Source organism: Caloenas nicobarica, chromosome 18, assembly GCF_036013445.1.
Source record: "Caloenas nicobarica isolate bCalNic1 chromosome 18, bCalNic1.hap1, whole genome shotgun sequence".
Lineage (NCBI taxonomy): Eukaryota > Metazoa > Chordata > Aves > Columbiformes > Columbidae > Caloenas > Caloenas nicobarica.
The window spans coordinates 2,684,468-2,707,455 of NC_088262.1; the positions used below are offsets into that span (position 1 = coordinate 2,684,468).

General features: G+C 50.8%; 1 protein-coding gene across 1 annotated transcript in view; it reads left to right on the plus strand.

Moving 5' to 3' along the window:
* RGS9 (regulator of G protein signaling 9) overlaps positions 1–12,384 on the plus strand; it is a 31,157-nt gene extending 18,773 nt beyond the window's left edge. The window contains exons 11-19 of the mRNA XM_065647692.1: positions 446–507; positions 2,116–2,229; positions 3,224–3,339; positions 3,774–3,861; positions 4,390–4,528; positions 5,582–5,667; positions 7,010–7,127; positions 10,287–10,636; positions 12,000–12,384. Of these exons, the coding sequence (XP_065503764.1) occupies positions 446–507; positions 2,116–2,229; positions 3,224–3,339; positions 3,774–3,861; positions 4,390–4,528; positions 5,582–5,667; positions 7,010–7,127; positions 10,287–10,636; positions 12,000–12,156 (1,230 nt within the window). The 3' untranslated portion in view covers positions 12,157–12,384. The remainder of the gene's footprint in view (positions 1–445; positions 508–2,115; positions 2,230–3,223; positions 3,340–3,773; positions 3,862–4,389; positions 4,529–5,581; positions 5,668–7,009; positions 7,128–10,286; positions 10,637–11,999) is intronic.
* Positions 12,385–22,988: the final 10,604 nt, after the last annotated feature.

Consider the following 22,988-nt stretch of genomic DNA (forward strand, 5'->3'; position numbering starts at 1 on the left):
CCAGTGACGGGAAGGCTCAAGCAAGGACAGACACCAGGCGAAAATCCAATAGATCCAAATTAGTGGTGGGGAAATCATAGGAGATACATCCAGTGGCGCCAGGGTAGAGACAGCCAAGGATCAATGATAATTATGTGCTAAATCATCCAGAGCATTTGTAGGTGCCTAGGGTGGTAGCTATTATCCTATTTTTATATAGCATGGGGAGTGCTTTTTAATTACTTGCACATTGCAAAATGCTCTTCTGGCATTTGCAATAAACTCAGTGAAAAAAACTATTTTACTGAGACAGTTTAGGGATTCTCTGTTTCTTGGACATCCAATAATTAGGGAAGAAGCAGTTGGCCTTGCTACCTGGGAGAGGGCGTGTTTGAGGTTCAGGTGGGCTTGGCCTTGTCTTCACATCTCTGTGCTCCTAACCACGGGCTTGTCTGATCCCTCTCAGATCATGTACTATCAGCAGGCCATCATGAAGTCCCGAGTGAAATCTTCCGTCTCTCTTGGAGGGTAAGTCCTGCTTTCCTTCTGTCCACATGATAATTAGTCTTCAGCGCTCATCTCCTAATGAGATGATGGAGCTGTCTGCTCCAGCAGCTGGTGACTCAGTCAGGAGAATGGATGTGGTGGCCACACGCAGTGTTGTTTTGCTGGCTGGGCCAGGAGCCACGAGGCAGAGGAGGGATCAGCATCCCAGTCGTGATGAAGAGTCTCCCTTGGAGCTGACGGGGCTTTGCTGCGGATGTTTGCAGAGCAGCGCCAGCCTCTGGGTCGAGACTCGCTCTGAAATAAGATGGATTCAGCCCCAGCGAGTGCTCTCGCTCGTGCGGTGATACTCACTAGAAGGCAGCAGAGCTGGGGAAGTCGCTGGTTATTCTATATTATGAAAAAACACAAACTTCTCCGTGAACGCCCAAGCAGTTAATTAGCAATTCCTCTTCTCAGTGACAGTGTTTCCTGATCGGATTCTTGATGAAGCCAATTCGGTGCAAAGTTCCCAGTCTGAGCATTAGCCAGTAGCGTGTTTGCCGCTGGCATTCTTGGAATTGTACGTGCTGGCCAGTTGCCAAGAGGCGCAGTCCACACCACCCGGCTGCTTTACATAGTCATTGCCACCCAGAGATCCCTATCCAATCCGAGATAAACCAGGTGCTCAGGCCTGTTCCCTGGGAGAAGACAGTCCCGCATGGATGGGATGTGAGGAAGAGCTGGGGAAGCGGTGCTGTCTCCTGGGAACCACAGCCTGCAAGGCACCAGAGGTTCTCATTTCATCTGTCCCTGACTCCCAGGTCACTTAAAACTCTCTTGCCTCAGTTTTCCAAATGATGAGGTGGAGCTGGGGACACCTCCCAGGAATTTTGTGGTGCTTAAGTGTTTGGGAATGGAGGTCTTCATGCATTAGTCCTAGTCTTCTGATGGATAATGTCTATCACCGAGATCAAATCAGGAAATTGGGATCTCCATCTCAGCTGCAGGATTGGGTCCTAATCAAATTATTATTGATGAGGATATGAGCAGCAACTAGGTAGTGTGCATGCATCAGAGCATTGCATTGATTTAGGAGGAGCTGCAAATTCGGGATCTGTGCCAAGGTGCCTGTCAGCAAACGGGCCCTTGGACAGTGCGCTCCCAGCTCCGAGCGCAGTTTGGCCTGGGAGGGAATTTTAAGCACAGAAACCAGATGATTTTTTTTTTTTCCCAAGAGTGAAAAAGAGAGGAGAAAGCTAAAATTCCAGGGCATTAGTGAAATCGGTTGTAATTACAAGTCTGGCCAACTTAGAAGGTAGGAGAAGTGTTTGTGTGGTTCCTGCTAGGACAGAGACGTTTTTGCTTGGTGCCGAGCCCTCAGCCTCATTTGCAGAGGAATGAGCTGTGCAGTGGGTGAGCGGAGGGAAGGAGAAGCCGGGATGTGCCCCCGGTGTTCCCTCCATTCTCCCAGAGCTCCCTGTGCATGGAGACCCCCCCTGAGCAAATACAGCGCTTGCTTTGCTCTTCTCTGGGACTTTCACCTCTGTAACATGTGGCACAAACCAGCGCAACCATTTATTTGCTTATAATGGGGCTGGCTGCAATTCTGCTTGGGAGTTAATACTTCGATTTTGCTGGATTTACTCACAGGCTTGTGAAGTACTCTGAGCAGTTCCTCTCCAATGATCCCATCCTGTCTGGATGTCTCCCCAGCAACCCCTGGGTAACGGATGACCCTGAGTTCTGGGATCTCAATGCAAAACTGTATGTATTTGTATTTTCCTGCCAGCTTGTAATTTACACTGACCTTTATGCTGATGGAAATCAGAAAAGGGAACCACTGATTTAGTCATGATGTCTGGTCTCTGATCATGAGCAGGGAAGGGTTCTCTTTCTGAAAGAGCTTGGTCGTGCTAAAGAAACTGTCTCTTGGGAATACTCCCTGCTGAACTCCCAGCATTATCTTCTTCAAGCGGAGCCTTCCTTAAAGTTACAGAAATTCCTAAACTGATGATGAGAGTATGTGCTCAGCCCTTGCTGAGTGGGTCTGATCCTCCCCCTGGATGAGTAAAGTCCACTTTTACTAGCCCAGGAATGGAATGTGACCAGTTATGCTCAGGTATAGCACTTGGTTCAGCGTTAACCTTGCTAAATCAGGTGCTGCCGATGGTGCAGCCATTCAGGGTTCAATAAATGGCCCTTGGTCCTCGCACGCACCTCAGGCTGCTTTCTTAGGAGAGAGTTTGGGTTGGAGGCACGTACTGATGCTCCATCCCTTCTCTGAGGTCTCCCTTGGTGTTCCACTCAGTATTTGCTGACTATACAGTGGCATCTCTGGGCCTGAAGTGTAGAATATATTACTGGTTCTCATTTGAGACCAGCAATCCTGTTAGAGGGATAATATCCCATCAGACATCCCGAAGGACGCCTTCCCAGAGTGCCTTCACAAGAGACAAAGCTTTGGGCAGCAACCAGTGCCTCCTGCAGCACGGGACCGAGTCAAACCTCTGGCAAAACTGGCCTGTCATTGTGAGAGCAGCATAAATCCGAGATAAATCCTCATCCCACTGGGTACTAAGTTGTTTAATTACGGCTTCCTTAGCGGACTGACTTCAGGAGCTCATTACAGCATTCTGGAAAACAGAGAGTGCTGAGAAGTCTCTTGGCATTCCAGCAAAGGGCATTTTGGTTTTAACTCATCTGCCAATTAGCTGGGCCACGTGAACCCCGCAATGCTGTTTGTTTCCAACCTGTGCAGAGTGGAAGTCCCCACCAGGATGCGTGTGGAGCGATGGGCCTTTAATTTCAGCGAGCTGATACGGGACCCGAAGGGTCGGCAGAACTTCCAGCTCTTCCTGAAGAAGGAGTTCAGCGGTGAGTCTGGGTCTCTTTGTCCCTGCCCAGGCCAGCAGGACACGGCAGAGACAGAGCAGGGCGGCAATCCCTGCAAAGGTGCTGGGAGCTGGGACAGTGACAAAGTGACGAAGAGAGCAGAAGTGGCTCTGGAGACGACAGCTGTGCAATACCATCTAGTGGCACAGGACACAAAGCACAGCCCAGGGCATTCCCTGTGCTGGGCATTGCTCCTCGGGAAGCTGGAACTGCTGGATTCACACTCTGACAGGTGTCAGTGAGCAGGAAAAGCTGTTTTCCTCCTGCAGCCCCAAGAGATTTTCAAGGTGACTGTTAGAATTAGACAGACTGAATTGGGGCCAATGAGTATTGAGTCAAATGAATTCAGTTTGGGAGTTAATAAACAGGATTGTGTTTTCCTCTTGCTCTCTGCTGACCACGTCCTTGTTACACAGGAGAGAATCTGAGTTTCTGGGAAGCCTGTGAGGATCTCAAGTACGGAGACCAATCCAATATCAAAGAAAAAGCAGAAGAGATTTACAAGTGAGTGTGGTGATTCTACATTCTTAAACTCTTTGTACACGAGTCCCATCACATTCTTCCACAGGTTTTCATTCTCCAAATGATTTATTCCTGAGACTTTTCTTTGTAAGCTGTCATCAAATGTGGCTGTCCTATGTCCCCACATAGGAAAGGAGCTTTTAAAGATGAAAGCCTAAGTATTGTTTTATTATATGGTTACCTTTCTTTCCGTTTTATGATTCTATTACATTTAGGTCTTAGCGTGTAACTTAAACAGAGATGTGGAATAGCAAAGATCATGAGGCTGCCACAAGGAGACTGGAGAGACCCTTTTGCTTCCAGTGGGCTAAAATTTCGTTTCTATTGTGTGTTAATAGTGCAAGGGGAAGTGACTGCATGTGCTACTGTTGGAGAGGAGGTTGACTGCCGAAGATCAGAAGAGCAGATTGTCGTGGGGAGCTGAAGGGACTTTTTCTTTTGTGCATAGACAGAGGAACCTCCAGGAATTCTCCAGTTGTTAATGGTGCTGTTGATTCCTCCTCCTTGCAGGCTCTTCCTGGCTCCGGGAGCGAGACGCTGGATCAACATCGATGGCACAACAATGGGCATCACGGTCAGAGGCCTCAAGCACCCTCACCGCTATGTTTTAGATGCTGCTCAGACCCACATTTACATGCTGATGAAAAAGGTTTGTTATTTTTTTTTCCAAAGCCTTAGGGGGATTCCAGTTCTCTGGGCCTTTCCAGGCCTTTGTGTGTTGTCAGCTGTCGCTTTCAAGTGGCTTTTGTTTGGAAATCCCTCATATTTGTTGACTTAAGCAAGCACTGGTTCAAATTTGCTGCTGCTTCTTCCCTCTAAGGCCACATGTCCCCAAGGTGGTGGACGTCGGGCATCTGCTGCAACTCCTACCTTCTGATACAGGCTTGGTCCCCAGCTCATTCAAAGCTTGAACAAATCTTTATTTATTATTTATTATGGTGTTTATTCCGTTAGTACCACTCTATGCCACATCAGGTATCCCTATGGTGGGATGTTTGTATCCAGCTGGATTTCAGCAGGGAATGGGAAAGGGAGTATCAATTGTGATATAACTGCATGAGTTTTGAAATGGGCCACATCGGGTTATGCTCTTGGTACAAGCTTTACTGGATTTTTTCACACATTTTCCTGCGGTTATATTGGCGGACACCCCTTTTTTAGGTCTGACTGATGCAGCAGACTGTGGGCTGATGTCAGCGTACAGTATGTCCTGGCTTTCATGTGATCATGGTGACCACAAATAACCCGTAACTCCTTATGAGTGATACAAAATACACTTAGCAAGAAGGAGCATTATGGGCCAGAGCAGCAGCTAATGCACATTGACACTAAAAGGAGTAGAACTATACTGTGTTTTTTTACCAGCTGCTGAAAAGTTTGGCTCCTGAAGCATGGGCACTTCACCCTGCAATAACTGAGAGACACCACTGGCCTGAGCTGAGCTCAGTTCAGACCTTTAGGTCTGGATCTTACCTGGGAAGCTTTACTGAGAGATAGAAAAGCCTGGGAATTTTACAGCAAGATGAAAGGCTATTGGTTTAAATAGCTACATCTGCCCAAAAGATGTAAAGTCCCTTGGGCTGCTGGGGGACATTATCCAGTTCCCAGCCTCCCTGGCTCCTGAGCAGCTGCATTTGGTGGTGATTTTAATAAGGGTGTTTGCAGCCCATAACTACCGGTTTCTCTTTTTTCCTCCTAGTAGGACTCCTATGGCCGCTATTTGAAGTCTCCAATATACAAGGAAATGCTGGCCAAGGCTGTCGTGCCACAAGAGACTGTCAAAAAAAGGCAAGTGAAACTAGATATAATCGTGGGGTTTGTTTTTCTTGTAGCAAGGGTAGAAAAAGCCTTGAGTTGCAGCAAAATTACTATGATTTAGATGTTCACATAATTAAGTACAATTTTTCCCTGAGAAGATGCCTTGCTGTTTATTTGTGAGCCCTTTGGAAGGGGCTTGTGTGAAGTCAGAATCGACTTGATTGCTCAGCTGCCTGGTCTGTTTAGAAAGGCTATGTTTGCTAAATTAATCACGGCTCCTTCCTTGGAAGGAGAAAGAGAAAACTCCTGCCCACGAAATGTTGGCTGCCAGAGGAGACACGGAACCCCTGCAGAGTCCTCTGTGTGTTCTGCTCAGCTAAAGCCACTTGCCCCCTGTGACATGAAGGTGACAGGCATGGGAGCAAACAGCATCTTACCTGCCAGTGACGCTGGCACAACGTAGACAGCCGTAGAAGGGGCAGGCTTGAAATGGCTTTTTCTAGACCGAGGTGAAGGTTGCGTAGCAAATTTAGGCCATTTGAACTGCATTTGCTTTTTAAGCTGAGCAGGCAGTGTCACAGCCAGGCTGGGTGTGTGCTGCTTTCTCTGTTCCTCTTCCGCTCGTCAACCTAGCAAGCAAGAAAGAGGAATCACAGACTTTCACACCCTTGTTTCATCTAAAGCCTGTTTCAAGCCAGTGGAAAGAACCCTCCCGCTGACTTGCTGGGGGTTTGGTTAGTTTTTCCCTGAGCCGCATGTCACAAGGTCGCTGGCAGATGCTGGTTGACCCTGGTGTCTGCCGTCATGTTTGCCAGTGCCTGTTCTGGACACACAACACTCTGCATCCTGGGTAAGCCAGAGAGCTAATACATCATCCAGAGGTGGTTTAACACTTCTCTCTACTCCTGCTGGTAGTGGCTTTGCTGAAGCAGGTAGTGGATGTTTTTTGGGGTATCACAGACACCAGAAAAGCCCATACTGGTCCCTATCTGGATCTTACTGAAGGCACTAGAAAAAATTCCACGGATGGCAGTTGTTTGGGTTCACACTGTTAGTTACATGCAAATTCTTACAACAGAAGGAGAGAGGTACTGCTCATCTCCTGGCCCCGGAGTTCCTCATGCGGACCAGGAACAGGACAGTTTTTACGCTTTTAGCAGTTCTGTAGTTGATATGTGACACTGAGTCACCAAGTCCTGCTTTAAACCACCTCATCCGCATTTACGCTTCCTTGTTGCTGCGCAGGTGACAGTGGCACGTCCATCTCTCTATCTGAGCTTGCTCTCCTGGTAAGTTTTCTTACCGGGGTGAGTTTTTGGCACTCTTCTACTTTTCAGTAACGCCTTGCTCCTTTCTCTCGCTCTCTGCCCAGCTCCAATTTCCCATTCGGACGCCGTCACCTCCGCTCCAGCCCCAGCCCTGTCATCCTGAGACAGCAGGAGGAAGAGGCCAAAGCCAAAGAAGCCGCTACGACCGTGGACATCACGCAGGTCATGAGCAAGCTGGATCGCAGGAGCCAGCTCCAGAAGGAACCTCCCAAGTAGGCTCTGAGCCCCACAGGGAAAAGCCAAGCCAAGGCTGGGCTTGAGCTTCGTCTCCCCTTCCTGAAGGTGTCAGTGCTGCTTTAGGTTTCCCAGGCCGGCTCTGCCAGCAGCCTGCTTCCCGCACGTTGCCATGGCTGCTGCAGCGGCAGATGTCACTTGCCAGGCGTGGGAGCTGCCGGAGCCAGGCTGCTGGTTGTGCCGGACTCGGGGTGCAGCACCTCGGCTCCCTCCCCGCACATTTGGGAGGGGAGATGCCTTCTGGCTGCCCTGAGCCCCTCTGTGAGGCTGGGACAGCCCGGCTGCCTCTCCCCTCCTCCTGCTCCTCCATGAGCTGGGGATGCACAAGGCAGGGTAAAGCTCTGCCGTCCCACTCCTTTGGATTCAAATTGTCCATGCTGAGAGCAGAGGTGGGTGATCCCGGAGGGAGCAGGGCGAGGTGGCCCGTGTCAAAGTGTGTCTGTGCTGGTGTCCATCCTCTCGGGGATGTGTGCCCTCCCAAGGGTACCCCCGGAGAGGAGCATGCCCCTCGCTTCAAGTATCCTGGACCTCTGAGCCAGTACAATGGAGCTGCAGGCAGAAGAGCAGAGTAGGTGTCTTGTGAGACTGGCAGGATGAGCGTTTCTGAAGGTTTAGTTGACCCTTTGAATTTTAGTGACTGTCCCGGTTCCCCCGGCACGTTGAAGATGATCAGGGGGAGCTCTGCGATCCCTCCTGCGATGAACGCAGTGTGTGGGTGTAGAGAGCCATCCCTCGCAAGAGCCTGCAGGAGGGCTTGAGAGACGCTTGTGTTTCTTTTATCAAATCCTTCCTACCTCTTGTCTTGTCTTTTTTCCGCTCTGTTTTCTGTTATTAAAAAAACAGGAGGTAGTTCCAGTTGTCACTGGCTTGTAGCCCAGAGACAAGGAAGAGCCAGCGCAGAGCTGTTAAGAGCTGATTTCAACTTTAAGCAGTGGAGGGTTTTTTTTTTTTCATTTGCTCTGTCTCTTTTGCTCTTTAGAATGAGGCCACCTAAAATACTATGTTAGTGCTCAAGAGCCCAGGGAGATTCCAGGCTTTGCTGGGAAACCCCAGTGTGTCTGGACCAGGCCAGTGATTACCAGAAGTGGGAAGATTCCTGCAAAACCCAGTAAAGGGAATTGTGGGGGCAGAAAAGCTTCCTTGTTTGTTAAAATTTAGGGGAAGCGAAAGGACTGGCTGGGAAGCACTAAGGTCCCGGAAGCTTCTTCACTCCATTTTGTATTGTTCGTCTGTTTTTACTACCGGTATGATGATTTCACAGGAAATGGGAGATGGAGACAGCTGGGTGTGAGTGGGAGCCCTCAGGTATTGGAGTGCACGTGGACCAACCCCTCGCGAAGAGGGAGATAATCAGGCAGTAGCTGTGTCCTGAACAGTGATTCTTGCCCTCCCTGAGTGTTATCAGAGGCAGAATCTGGGCTACCCAGTCTGATCTGGTATCTCTGCAGAGCCAGGGAGATGTTCCTGACTGCCCTTAACCTAACGGTGATAAACCTTAGAGGAACTGAAACCAAGTTGCGCGAGTGTTTTGCTCTGATGTCGAGGTCTGCTTGCTAAGTCTCTGCTCTTATTCCCAGTGGAAGCAATGCCAAACTTTGCAATGCCATAAGGGTGAGCAGGCTCAGACTGTAATTTTTTAAAAATTCTGCTTAAAACCACAAGGCTTTTTAATGTCGGGTACTGAGCACCATCAGCCGACCTGGACATGAGAGCACTGAAAGATACTCAAGAACTTGGCAGGGTTGGCCCAAAGCTGCTTGGATGTGATGAGCTCTACAGTCTCTTCAGAGTCTGTATAACATGGAGCACTGAGCACGCTGGGATTGCCAGTGTGTAGTAGCATGTGGAACATCAAGTCAGGGTATGAATAATAAATAACAAATCTGTATGTTCCAGTCAATCCCTCTGATTCCACTTCTATTTTGTCTGCAGCTTTGCTTTTTATGTTCTCTCTATCCATTCCTTTCTCTGATTTTTCATCATCTCAGCTTTGCATTGCTGTCCCTCTGACAGGGGTTAATCCTCTGGAGTCACTGTGCTTGTGAAACACCAGTTCAGCGCAAGCAGTGCCAGATTTTGCGTGCAAATAGGCTGAAGGAGCTGGCGTGACCCAGTGCTCTGCTCCTCAGTCCCTTGCTGTTCAGTCCCCAAAGAGGAAGGTCGCCTGGTACAAAGTGTGACCACGGTACAAACTGAACTTCACTTTGTGCCAGCCAAGAAGTTGTTTGTTTCCATTGGAAATCAGAGCAATATGTTGTTTTGTTTCTTGGCCATTGCTCCCATGCATTCATCTGTCTAACAAAAATAAATGTAGAAAATGAAAAAAGCTGAATTAAGCCTTCTCTGTCTTGTCTCCGTGTGTTCATCCTTCACTGTGTCATCTCTCTGCCATGCATGCACTTTCTGTGTGTGTCTCTGCTCTCAGCACTTCTCTCTGGACACTTGAGCTACATTTAATTTCTGCTGGGAGTGAGTCCTTGGGGAAACGGGAGGGGGACCTCGGCACACAGCGTGTCCTCTGCTGATGAATCTCTACTTGGGCTTCTCTTTAGGGCTGAATTAGCTGAGCTGGAGACTTCACAGCACCAGCCAGGGATACCAGGGGCTTCAGCACAAGATGTGGCTTCTTGTATCATCAGGGTCTGGAGCTCAGTGTTCTGCCTCTTGGCCACCCCAGCAGCCGGCACATCGGTGCTTTGGGTGTGACATGGCTGTGCAGTTTATAACCAAGACCACATTCTCGGGATAGCAAACTGGAGCTGATGGTTGTAAGGAATGAGACAAGCTGGTGTCTCCTACAGCATCCCAGCACTGTGAGGCTGGATCTGTCAGAACCACTGAGGCTGGTAGCAATGACCCCGTTGCTTTCTGTGGGCAAATCCCTGCTGTGGGAGGGCAGGGAGGGGGCCAGAGCTGCAGGACTGGGGGGCACCGGCCTGGGCTGTCGGCTGCCTCCGCGCTGAGCCCTGTCTCTGCCGGTGGCACCCAGTCCTTCTCTTCCAGAGTAGAAGTTTCTCCTCCTGGTGAAGCCTGGGCAGACCAGCCGCCATCGGCCCTGACGAGCCTCTCTCCTTCTCCTCCCTGCAGCTGTCCCACCTCGCCTCCCCGGCCCCTCGCCAGGCTGTCTACGCCGGCACCCGCGTCCCGCCATCGCCGCCCCCCGGCGCCCCGGCCCTGCCCCGCGGCACCGCCTGCCCCTCGCCCATCAGCCTGGCCCTGGGCAGCAGCGAGGCGGGCGGCCCCAGCCCCTGCCCCTCCGGCGGCAGGAGGCCCCGCACGGCCGCCCTGTCCCTCGGCCGGTTCCTCAGGAGGGGCTGCTGGACCTCGCCCGTCCTGGCCACGCTCTCGCCCAAGTGCCCGGCCGTGCCCCACGGGAAGGTGCAGCCGCTGGGCGAGCGGGAGCGGCGGCTCCAGCCGGACGCCAAGGCGGTGAGCAGGTAAGTGCCACGCAGACACCCGGACGCCCTCCGGGACCATTTCAGTTTTTAAGTAGCCTGAAGGTGAAACAGTATTAGCCAAGCCCATTAAAGTAGACCTCGTGCCTTATGTTCCGGTCAGCTGTCGCCATGTCCCCCACCGTGTCTGTCTGCGGTGGGGCTGTGCGTGATGGCGGCTGCCAGGAGCGGGCACCGGCTCTGCTCCTCCCTGGCGCTGGGCAAGGAGACGGAGGTGCTGCACCTCCCCGCCGGCCCCAGGGGACCGTCCTGGGGACACCAGGCACCTGTGCTGCCTGTCCCCCTGCAGCCACGTCACCTCCTGCCCCGTGTCCCTGAGCCTCCCCGGCTGCAGGAAATGGCGGCCCCCTTGCACCGGATCAGTGCGAAGATACATTCGCGTTTGCCCCCACATCAACCATCTTCGTGGGCTTTGGGGCCTTGCTGCCCTGTGTATCTTAGCAGAAGTTGTTGTCTGTCCAATTCGGTTATTTTGGTGGCTATGGAGATGAGCTCGAGGTCTTTGCACCGGCAGAGATGGTGAGATGTTCAGGTACTCAGGGGTAGGGACCCCGTATATCCCTCAGAATCCTCCCTGCGAGGCTGACGGTTGCCTTTCCTACAACTGCATCTAAAAACCACCCCTTGTATTTGTGCTGCCCGCCCCAAATCACGGCCAGGCCTCTAAAAGCATCTCTTCCCCTCGGCTCCTTGCACTTGTTTTCTGTCTCAGGTGTGTTTTCTGATGAGAAACGGGCAAGAGGCCGTGCTGGTGGTCCCTCTCTGCTGTGCTCACACCTCCTGTTTGTGGTGTAAAGCCCCAGGTTTTACTTTTGATCCCTAAATTTGGAAAACCACTTGTATATTTGTGTTTGTTCTTGAGCATCGGTTCAGATTTGCTTTAATGATTTGAAAGTCAGAGGAGACCCAGAAGTAGCAAGGGAGGAGAAATCTTGAGGGAGAGTTGTGAAAGTTTGTTATTAGGGTTTTTTTGCCTGGAGAGTCTGTCACTGGTGAAACCAAATCCTGGCCGTGTCCCTCACTAAGAGTGACGTGTCCTCAATCTCTTTTAATCCGCCCGTGCTGCTGACCAAGTGGATGAGTCCACGTTATAAGTTCAAAAGCACAAACCTGAGGGCTCCTTGTCCAGCCGGCCCTGCGCTCCGCCTGTGCCAGAGCCGCCTCACACGGCGGTTTTGCTTCAAAGCGCGTTTGCCATCTCTGCGGGCTCGTGCCCGGGAGTTTTGGTTTGGGATTTGGGGTTTGAACAGTGGAAAAGTCAGACTCCGTGCTGCGTGCGCTCGCTGTCTCGGAAAGCGCATCAGAAAGTGCCACGCGCGCGATGAGTTCTTATTTCGCGACCCAGCTTCTTCCAAATAAAAACGGATGCTCCTTCGGAGAGCCGAACCTACCCCACGGGCCCTGAGGAGGGAGAGGACAAGCAGCACCCAGCTCGGGAGGACTCGGCGAAGGGGGTGATCTGCCCTTGGGAGAGCCCCGCGGAAGAGGGAAGAGCCGCGTAGCGAGCAGCCCGGACACGGACCCTCTTTCCAGGCCTGACGCTGCGCGGTGCGGTTCATGGGCCGTGCCGTCGCAGAAGCGCGGTAGAGCCGTCTCTCAGCATCAAGGAGGCTCAGACTGCCGCAGCTACGAATAACAGACCCTGGTGTACCCGTCGGTTTGTAATTCAAAAATCCCAAGTATTTCTGGACTGGTTTTCCTTCCTATCTTTGGTATATTCAGATCCATTCATGGCAAACTTCTTGATAAATGAACCTCATTTCTTGCCTTATAGCAGATGGAGAATTTATGTGTGTATCTATATCCTGGGAAATGGTGTCTTATCTGAATTGCTTGCTTGGCCATGAGGTGTCAGCACACAGTACACAGCACAGCTGGAGCCAAGCTTGCAGGCGTTTTTCAGAGTAGGACTCAGACTTCAATGCCAAGATTGGGGCACATTTGTGTCCCCAGCTTGGGTCCACCTCTTACTATTAATGACAATTATTTCATTTTAAAGCAAGTTCATTAAAAGACAGCTGATTGCGAGGGAAAATAAAGCAAACCCCTCATGAGAAGCTGTATGGCACAGCATCATTCCTCCATCCAAACCAGGAAAGATCCCGAAGAGCCAGCAGTGCCGCAGGAGAGCAAGGGCTCCAGAGCACTGCTCCAGTAGCTCCAGTTTCCCTTTTGTGGCCTCTCAGTGCCAGGATGGGTTCTGAAACCATGGCTTGAATTGCACCCTGGCAACACCTGGGAAGATCTAAAATCCATGTTGGTGTTTTGAGCCTCTGCAAACTTAGACTGATGCATTGCCAGAGTCTTTGTGCTGTTGTCAAGAATGTTAGAACGTCGCTTTCAGTACCTTGTGTCAGTGTTTGAAGATGGTTTGTTTGTTCAAGCGTGGAGGGGTTTCCTAGATGTGTGTGGTGTGGGTCGTTGTTCTGTAGTTTGGCCATGTGGCCCGTGACTTTCGGTGTTTCGTATTTCTAATTGTAAACGGAGCTTTGCCTGTGTGGCTGCCGTGGCTCATCGCGCTGGCTGCTACTGTGGGATTTAAGGTCTCTCCTCACACGTGCTCAGCGGTCCCTATTTCCCTCAGGGTCCGGGACAACACTTGTAATCACAGGGCAGTCTGGGAAAATCAAGAGGCTGTTTCTGTTTCCAAAGGCTCTTTCCCAGGGGAGCAGAACGATGCAAAGCAAATGTTGAGCAGGAGGTTGCTGCCCCACACTGCCCGTGATGCTTCTCTTGTACAAATGAGCGTTTGCTCTTTCTGGTGTTGCTTCGTTGGGAGGATCTGGTTCTGCTCTGGCATTCACCAGCAGTGGCCACCTATTACTCCTGAGAGACAAATACGGTGTCTTTTGTGATTGATTTTTTTTTTTTTTTTTGTTAGTATTGTTACTCAGCCACTCTTGATGAGACACTGGTAATGTATAATCCAGGAAACACGAGAGGAAGACATTGTGGTGTGTAAGAGTTAATGATATTATATTCAATATAATGTACATATTATAAGCGCTATTCTACAATTAACATTTCTCTCTCTGGTTTGGGGTTCCTCTTGTCACCTCATTACCTTCTACTCCGGAGGCCAACAGCGGCTGCGGATCAGCCGAGTGTCTGGGGCTGGACGTGGGTCGCGCTCCGTGCAGACAGCAAACGCTGTAACGTGGAATCTGGTTGCCTGCGGTTTCCTCCTCAGCGCTGCCGATGTGCACAGAGCCGGGGGGGTGCTCGGCACCTGCTGCCCAAGCTGCCTTCCTCACCTTCCTCACCTTCCTCACCGCCTCAGCTTGCTGAGGAAGACACACATCTTATCGCAGTTTCACAAGCTGATGAATGCATGCATTCTCCGTGATAAACTTGGGCACTACTCTTATTTATTATGTGCTTAGCAAGAGTGATGTAACTGGTGCTATATAACACCCAGCTCCTGTGGGAACCTCTTTTTAGCGGTGTGCAGTCCGCTGGCCACAGGGAACACACCAAGAAACTCTTATGAAAGAGGTGGGTCTCACTGAGCTGACCTCGGTGAGGGGTGGCACTTCGCCGCAAAGAGACGCAGAGGGAAATATTTGTAGAAATATCCCTGGGTTTGTTTCCAGTGGCCTGGCGCAATCAGTGTTTCATCTCCGCAGTGTTGTGGCTGCTGAGTAGAGACCTGGCGGTGGCTGTGTGGGGCACACAGGGGCGATGGGAAGCTCAGGCTCTCTGGTGACCTGTTCTGCTCCTCGGGGGTGGACGTGAAGATCCCTCCATCTTTGCCAAGGAATTCAGTGGTGCTTTGGCCTCACGCTCATCTTCTAAACCAGAGGAAGGACTTCAGGATCCAAAACTGGCTGCTCAGCCAGGGCTTGGACGCCCTGGTGTAATTACATCCACGCAGATACATGCGTGTCCCAGAGGTCAGCACTGGGCATCCCCAAATTTATCCCTTCAGGACACTGCGTTTTTTCCCCAGTATCTTTCAACTTGAGGACTCTGACAATTTTTTCCCCTGGCGGGGACAGGCCCCCATGCCTTTCCTTCCTTCCTTCCTTCCTCCCTTTGCCCCTGGACCCCCCATGCTCGTGCTGACTGTGGGTTGCAGACCGCTGCTCCGGAGGCCCCGGATGCCTCCTGCCACCACGCTGCGCTCACACGGTGACATCTGACGGTCTGGCCCCAGCCGGAGGCCTGGCGTGCTGGAGTCGGGAGCGCTTTCAGCTCTCGAGTTCAAATCCCCTCGCTGTGCAGGAGCCCATTTAACGCTGCCTGGAGTCACCTGGAAGAATTAGCTCACTGCGGCAACTTAGACATCCAAGGTATTCCGATAATGTGAGGGATGTGTAAGGTTAATGACTGGAAAAAGTGATCGCTCCCTGTGGGCAGTTTCTCAGAAAAATCCCTGCTGCTTGGCTGACAGAAGAAAGGAGACGCCAGCAGCATCGGGGAAGCCCCGTGCCCTCGCCGCAGCTCCGCTGTCCTGCCCGCGGCGGCGGGGGCTGGACGGACCCACGGGGCGGCCGTGGCCCCGCTTTGGCTCATCCCTGCTGGAGGAGCTCCCCACGCTCCAGGTCTGAGCTGACGGGCCGCAGCAGGGCCTGCAGTGGTCAGACTTTGGATATTGTTTGAACAAACTTGGAAGGAAGATGCTTAATTAGCTGCGTGGTTCTACAACGTACTCCGCTCCATCTGTGGAGGTCCCACGTCAGGGTGGGCTCCTCCGTCACCCTTTGCTCAGGCTCACGCTGACCCATGGCTGCTGGGGTTTGTTTGCTTGTTCGCTCTGCAGCCATGGGCCAGCCTGAAAAGCAAGAGCGGCTTCTGGGGTTCCCCCAAGCCTGTGTGAGGGTTCTTCCCAGGCTGCCTCAGCCAGCAACCTCAAGGGGACACTGTTGGGACAGGACGGGAGCGAGTCCCATGCTGGTGAACCTCAGCCCCTTGCTGGGGCGATGGGCGGGAGGGGGATCCCGCGATGTGGGGCTTTGGGGTGACCCCGCTGCGCAGTCGTGCCGTGGGGCTGGGTGCGCACTGCGCGGGGCCTGCTCCCCAGGGTGGATGGAGAAGCGTATGTGGGGGCATACCCAGCTCAGTGAACCTGATTGAAACGTCCAAATCAGAGATCTGTTTTCCAGGCGATCGGCGTCTCTCAAATCTCCCTTCAAGTCTGACGTTTCACTCTCTCCTCTCTGGCTGGGACATACAGCCCAAGTGCCAAAAACACTGAGGGCTTGGTTGTTGGTTTTTTTTTCTTTTTTTTTCTTTTTTTTCTTTTTTTTCTTTTTTTTTTCTTTTTTCTTTTTTCCTTTTTTCTTTTTTTTCTTTTTTTCTTTTTTTTCTTTTTTTTCTTTTTTTTCCTTTTTTTTTCTTTTTTCTTTTTCCTTTTTTTTCCTTTTTTTTCCTTTTTTTTCCTTTTTTTTCCTTTTTTTTCCTTTTTTTTCCTTTTTTTCCTTTTTTTTCCTTTTTTTTCTTTTTTTTTCTTTTTTTTTCCCCTCTGAAATCTTGACCTGAGCATTGCTCAAGTCTCGTTAATTTAAAAATGGAACAAAGAATGCTCAGCATCCAGCAGGATCAGGCCTGAGGAGCAGGAAGGACCAGCTGGCTCAGGAGAGGGCTTGTTCCCATGGGATCCCCCGTGTGGTTTTGGCAGGCGGCGGGGCTGGGATAGCTCTGCGAGCAAACTCTTCCCGCCTGACACGCCAGCCGTGGCGGAACAGCTGACTCAGAGCATGACAGCTCTGCACAGCAGCCCCTTGTGAAAGGAGCTGTCAGAAGCGTCCCTGACACCGCCGCCTTTACATTTTGCGAGGGTGGCTTGAAAAGCGAGACGTAAACCGAGCCCACGTCATGATGCTCTGGGAAACGCTGCTCTGTGGGTGGAATTCACCTCTGTGCAGGGCTGCATCGCGTTACGGCCTCCTCGGGTCCCAGAATAGAATGTCAGTCGAACTGAAGTGGTTCACGGTACGTTCACCCCAACATCTGAATATCTGAATTATGACAATTATATTGTGAAAGAGTCACCGTGAGTTGGCTTTTTGGGGTGCAGGAGCCTCAGGGATGCAGGAAGAAGCCCAGTCACCGGGGTAATTTTCCCCTTGCCGCCAGGGATATGTTTTATGCATTTTGCAATATGCCTGGCCCAGAAGCAGAGGTAAGCACCTCACAGGATCCCTTTTAGGGCAGAGGTTCCCAGATCTGTTCTGCACCACACTAAAGAGGAAAAGATAAGCTCTCGCAAGTCAGTTTACTTTTTAAAATTCACGTTGCCATAGCAGCTTAGCACACTGTCTCAAGTCGTCCTTCTTGCGAAACTTTGATCACCATGAAAACAGAATTATGTTGTTCTCCAACATGTTCTACATATAAATATACCGAAGTTCCCATAGTTCATGCTTCAACATTTCTGCAATCAGACCTCTCTTATTTCTCGCTCACAAAAAATTTCTCTGGCCAAAGGACAATATTGTAGATCCTGGAGCTGCATTGGGCTCAGCCTTGGTGTAAATCCGGCCCGTCAGCAGCTCTGTGGTCCTGCCGCTCGTGTTCCCAGCCCAGGTCCTGGTTCCAGTGGTTTCTAACACCCTCGGAAACACCTCAGCACTGGACACCAGCCACCAACTTCTGCTCCCAAAATTGCAGGAAAACCCTCCTCCCTTGGCTCTGCTCTCAGGCCACCAGCCTCGTCTCTTCCCTGGAGTATTAGAAGAGCAGGAATTCCTCTGAAATATCTCTCCTTGTGTTGTTATCCAGCAGAAACGCTGCGCTGCGTTGTTCCCGCTCACCTCTAGTCCCATTGTGCTAGGTTCCATCTGTCCCCAGGGAAGGAGTCAGTCACCCCGCTTAGGGTGGGATGAATCGACTTTGGAAATGACTTATTCCCTCCGCTGGCTGTAGGAGACTCACGCAAGACTGGACACAACTTCTGTATGGGTGGGATTACCTGACACCAGTGGCTTTAACAGCAGCGAGTGCATCCCACACGTAGCACGTAGGCACCCGCTGCAGCCCCAGGCACAGAGGTCTGGCTCTTCGCAACTCTGCCGCAAGCCTGAGGAGACCTGCGTTTCTTCTCCTTCTCACCCACGATGGGGCGGCCTCCTTCTTGCTCCTAAACTTTCCCTCTGCGCATTGTGCTAGAAGCAATGGAAAGAACTTTATTAAGCACCAACACTTTAAATGCTGCTTAGAGCAATCCTTTTGTTTCCATCAGGTGTCCCATTTTTCCAGCTGCATTCATGCTAGCGGTATTGGGGAAAAAAAAAAATAGGCTAGTCATAGACAAATTTGCAATAACAACCTACGCAGTCATTTGGTTAAACAGCACATTACCCCAAGCTACCCTTTTGCTGTTGTTGTTCACAGGAATCCATCTCCTCACCCCAGAGAACACCCCAGACCAGGACTGGGAAAGGTCAGTGAGATTTTTATTAATGTTCACAGCCAGACTTCTTCCAGTCAGCTTTTTTTTCCCCCCAATCAACTGAAGGGGGGGAAAAATAAAAAAAGAAGAGGAGGAAAAAATTGGGGTAAAAGTTGAAGAACACTTTAATTTATAAGAAAAAGAGCTAAATAATTGATGTAGTCATGGTGCCAAAGGTAATTTCTGCTGCTCTCTCTATCTCACAAAGACATTTAGCATTGATTGAGATCAAAGTATCAAAAACCCCTGCTGCTGAGCTGAAAGGCAAAACTTTCGGCTGTCTTTCTCCGCTCTAATAATATCGTCTTTATGTAGTTAATAAACTGCACACTTCAGTCAAACTATATCATTACAGAAGACTTAGGGAGCTAATAATTTAAAAGCAAAGAATTGCCTCTGTTCTTTGCTTTGAACTAAACAACATTCTGTTGAATGAGGGGGACATCAAAGCTTTGTTACTATTACCAATGTGGCTGGAGCACAGGGCCGCACAGAGTGTCTGCTTCAGTCATCAAGAGAAAAAAAAAAAAAAAAAAGATTAAAGATATTGGCTTATCAACCCACAGGCAGAATCAGGTGTTTTCTGCTGTGCAAGCATCAGGTGGTTTGCTTATCAATGAGTTTTCTTGTTAAATAGGTGTACATGACTTAGGTTGATCCCTCCAATTCTGCGGCCCTTTTATTTCCTGGGCAATGTTTGAAGAAGTTGGGCTGAGGGGCTGTTTGTTTGCGGGAGGACGGCTAATTGGGCCTTTTGTCAAGGGCCAGCTCCCGTTTTCGCTCCGCTGATGCTCTCCCGTTGTGCTGCGGGTCTCCTCCCTGCTCCCCACCTTCCTCCTGCCCATGTGCCGTGGGGCAGCCTCATCCTCTCCTGGATGTGCCTTCATCCCCCTCCTCATCCCCACCGCTCCGGTTCCTCCGTGCTCGCGGTGGAGCAGGATCTGCGCTCCCAGCTCAGGAGAAGCCAGAGAAGACCTTCTGGCATGGCTGGGAGTGAAGGAGGCACCACGCTGCTCCACTTCTCGATGCGAGGGGAAGGAAGAGGGGACCTGCTGTCCTGCTGCTGCCTTCTCCACCCGTACCACAGCTCAGAACGGGCTCTTTCCCCTCTCACCAACCAACCAAAGGTTTGCAGAGATCTGGCCAGTGCCAGGAGTGGGTGTCCGTGGAGGGTCTTCAGTCTGAAGGTCCTAAACTTGTTGAAAGGTGTGTGGATCATTCATGTTCATGCCAGCGATGCTTCCTTGCCAGATGTTTCTCCAAGCGTGGCACTGGGGATAAGAAAGGTTTTCTTTCATAAATCCCACTGAAACATAGAGTTTTTCTTGGGTCATTGGGTGGGGATAGGGTCAGCAAAAACAGTCCAGGGAGACTCCAGGAGCTCTCCTCCATCCCTTCCCTGCCATGGCAACATCTGCCCATGTTGTGTGCCTGGCTCTGACTCCAGGTTGGACCTTCCGTGCTCTTTGGCTGGAGCTGTTTCAATACGGGGCTGTGGGGTGAGCCCCAAGGTCTCACCAGGAGAAACAAGGTGAATTACAAGGTCAGCACTTGAGCGGACGAGGCATCTGAACCCTCCTGCTCCGATCTCCTGGGCTGGATGGCCCCCTGGGTGTTCCAGGCAGGTCTGGGAGCTGTCAGTTTGGTGGGGGCTCTATAATGGGACACTTGCACTTCTTAAATGCTGCTTTTCATTTGCATCAAAAACTCTCCTTGCTTCTTGGCGGTCTGGATCTCATCCCCTATTAAAGACCGGAATTTTAAAAAGCAGAAAATAATGGCTTATTTCAAAGTAACAATTCGACTGCTTTTTGAAATGCTGTCCTTATTCAAAACCACTTAAATTTATACATATTTCTAAGTCTTTATTATCCTCAGAGGCTGAACCAATTTGGATCTTGATTTCTGCAAGTGTTCTCCTTGATTTCTGTGTCAGAAAGTTGAGATGTAATGTGAACAGATTGGACGTTAACCATAGGTATCAAATGGTTTCCTGGGAATTATTGCTTAAGTTATTCTTTAAAATACTTTGCAAAGCCTATTACTACAGGAAGAAAATTCATAGCAAAAAGACTTTCAGAAGGGGATGATCTTCCGCTTTTCCTCCTGTCGAGCTGCAGGCTGGAGCGTGTGCCTGGGCATGTGTGGACATGTGTCCATGTGTGTGCTATTGTGGTCTTCGTTCTTTTTTCAGTGGAAGTGGCTTTACCACGTACCGAGAGTGACATTCCAGCCCTGCTGAAGTGGTTTTCCTTTCATTTCAGTAAGACTAAAATGTTCATTTCTGAAATGGAAGAGGAACTTCTGGGAGGTGCACAGGCAGCTGACACACATTTTATGACCAGAATAATGTCAACTGCCCTGTAAACTTGTCCATCACTCCTGCAGACTCATGGATGACCTGCAGATCCCACACGCTGGTGGCGCGTGTTGTTTGAGGACCATAACAACCAAATGAGGAGGTGGAAAAAGGTCTTCTGCCTGCTCTGGCTCGGAGAGCATGGGATTTACATGCAGACACAGTGCCAAAGTTTTAAGAAATGTTTTCTGAAATGTTGTCCTCATCTGCCAGGAAGGTTTTGGGTTTGTCTGAGCTCAAGAGATTGCCGCCGTCCTGGGAGGGTGAAGGGCGTCACAGTGAAGTCAACCTGCCGGGTTGTCTCTCAGAGGCATCCATCAAGCCAAAGGACGCCCTGATGTGTTCTGCTTGCCTTGTTTGCACTTTCTCTGACAGGACCTGTTGGACACAATGCCCAAGATTTTCACCCCAAAATCCAAATGCAGTGGGTAGTGTTTAATGCAACCTTTAGAGCAAAGTACCTAATGAAAATTCTAGATCACAGTATCTGCCTGTGCATCTGTCTGTCTGTCTCTCTGCCTGCCTGCTAGAGGCAGACTCATTCATGGAATGACTATTTCTGCAGCATTTAGAGACGCTCCTCTGTTCCAAACAGTGCTGCGAGCCAGCGCGATGCTGAGAGAGGCTCGCTGGCTGGACGGAGGCGCAGAGCTGAAGGCTCTGGAGCCAACCTTTGCAAGATCTGGTAACACAAAGATAATAAAGTGACTCTGATGGGAGTGCAAGGCAGAGTGAAGCTGTCTTTAGCCTTTACCAAAACCACTGTCAGTGCCTTTGCCTTTTCACAGCGCAGCTCTTCGCAAAGCTAATTGGGTTAGTGCCTTGCAGGGGGTTTTCAGTGTCTGCAGGAGATGGGCTGCTGCAAACACCTTCCCCTTCAAGGCACACAGCATCGCCTTTTTCACACCACAGCTCTCTCCCTGGCTTCTGTTCTCCAAAAGCAAAAGTCCCAGGCTGTTCTTCAGTATCAGCCATTACAGTGTTTCAGTTCTTTCCTCCCAGCCATTTTCAAATGTTCAACTTAAAAGGAAAATGTTTCATTTTAGGCCAAATTCCCCCCTCCTCTCCCTTTCCCCTCTCTTCTCCTTCGTCCCCCCCCTTTCTCTGGAAGAAGAACAAAGTCATTCAAATCAGGAAGCTGAGGAACTCTGCGTATACTTTCCGCTGGGACCTCGATCCCTACTGGTTTGGCTTGATTTGATTGAAGTGTAATTTAATCCTTCATCATTTGTCATAATGTCATTTATATATAAAAACAACACTGCATCCAAACTTCAGATCAGCACCGAGGAGCTCTCCAGGAGGCAGGAAAACAGAGCCGAGGAGCCGGCTTTGCTGCTTGCGAGCAGCAAAACTGCCTTCCAACTCGCTGGGAAGACACCGGGATGAAGCGTGTCATCGTTAAGTCAGGTTGCATTATGTTAGCGAAGATGGGTCTGGATCCACAGCGAAACGAAGGGGCGGTTGGGAGCAGATCTATGCAAAATACTGCAGGTCGTGTGAGTGAAATACCTCGGAGGAGGTGAATGACCTGGATTTCAGTGTGGGCTGGAAACTGGAGTGTATTTGCAGGTGCACTGCTGCGCGTAGCAATGACGACGCCACTGCTCTCTGGTAGCAGCTGGAGCGAGGTAGGGCTGGGTCTGCACACCTCAAACCACGGCTTTATTCACAGTAGAGGAAGGGAAGGAAAGGGAAGGGCCTTTCATGGGAGGAAATGTCTTCCTAACTCTGCTCTGCTCTGCCATCATGTGCAGATTTCCTCCATCCCTTCTTTTTCAAAGCGAGCTCTGTGGTGGTGGCGCTCGCCTTCACGTGTTGGGGTTGGGGCTGCAGTACTTTTTTGACATCATAGGAAGCTAAATCTTCATCCTTCGCCTCAAGCGTCTCATGTTTAGTTTCATAGAGTGGAAATACTGAATATCTGAACTCGGGCATCTCTCTGCTCCTTCATTCGAGCGGTGTAGCACGGGAAGGGACAGAGAGGGGAGGTCACAGCCTGGAAGGGCTGGTGGCTCGTGGTGGTCATGGGCTCGGCTGCACTCAGGTGAGGAGAGGGCACGTGGCCCAAACCCTGCCCGGAATCCCCTGTGACACCTCGGCTCCGGCTCTCAGAGTCCCCATCTGTGACACGGGACTGGGTCGATCTGCGGTGAGGCTTGTGAAGAGGCAGTTCCAAACCCATCCCCGTGTTACTGCTCCCGTGCTTCACCTCAGCTCTCCAACGACTGGAGCAACCTCAGAATAAAAGCAGCTGCTGAAGCTTTGGTGCAATACGGTCCAGACTGAAAACCAGTGCAGCACAGGGGTAACCGAGAGGTGTCAGGAAAACTCTGCACTCAAAAGCCCTGCGGCTTTTGTTTTCACCTCCGTGCTCTGCTCTGCAATCTAACACGGCATCAGAGGCACCGACCTGGCTCGGCACGCGGGCAGGGTGGCTTCTCATCCTCCGTCAAGCTCGCTCGCTCCCTGCTCCTTGCCTGAGCATTTTTGGCACGGTCTGGCCTTGCAGCTCAGCATGTCCTGGGATGCACCGCGGCACGTCCCACGGGACAGGAAGGTTACAGCTAATCTGCAAAAGT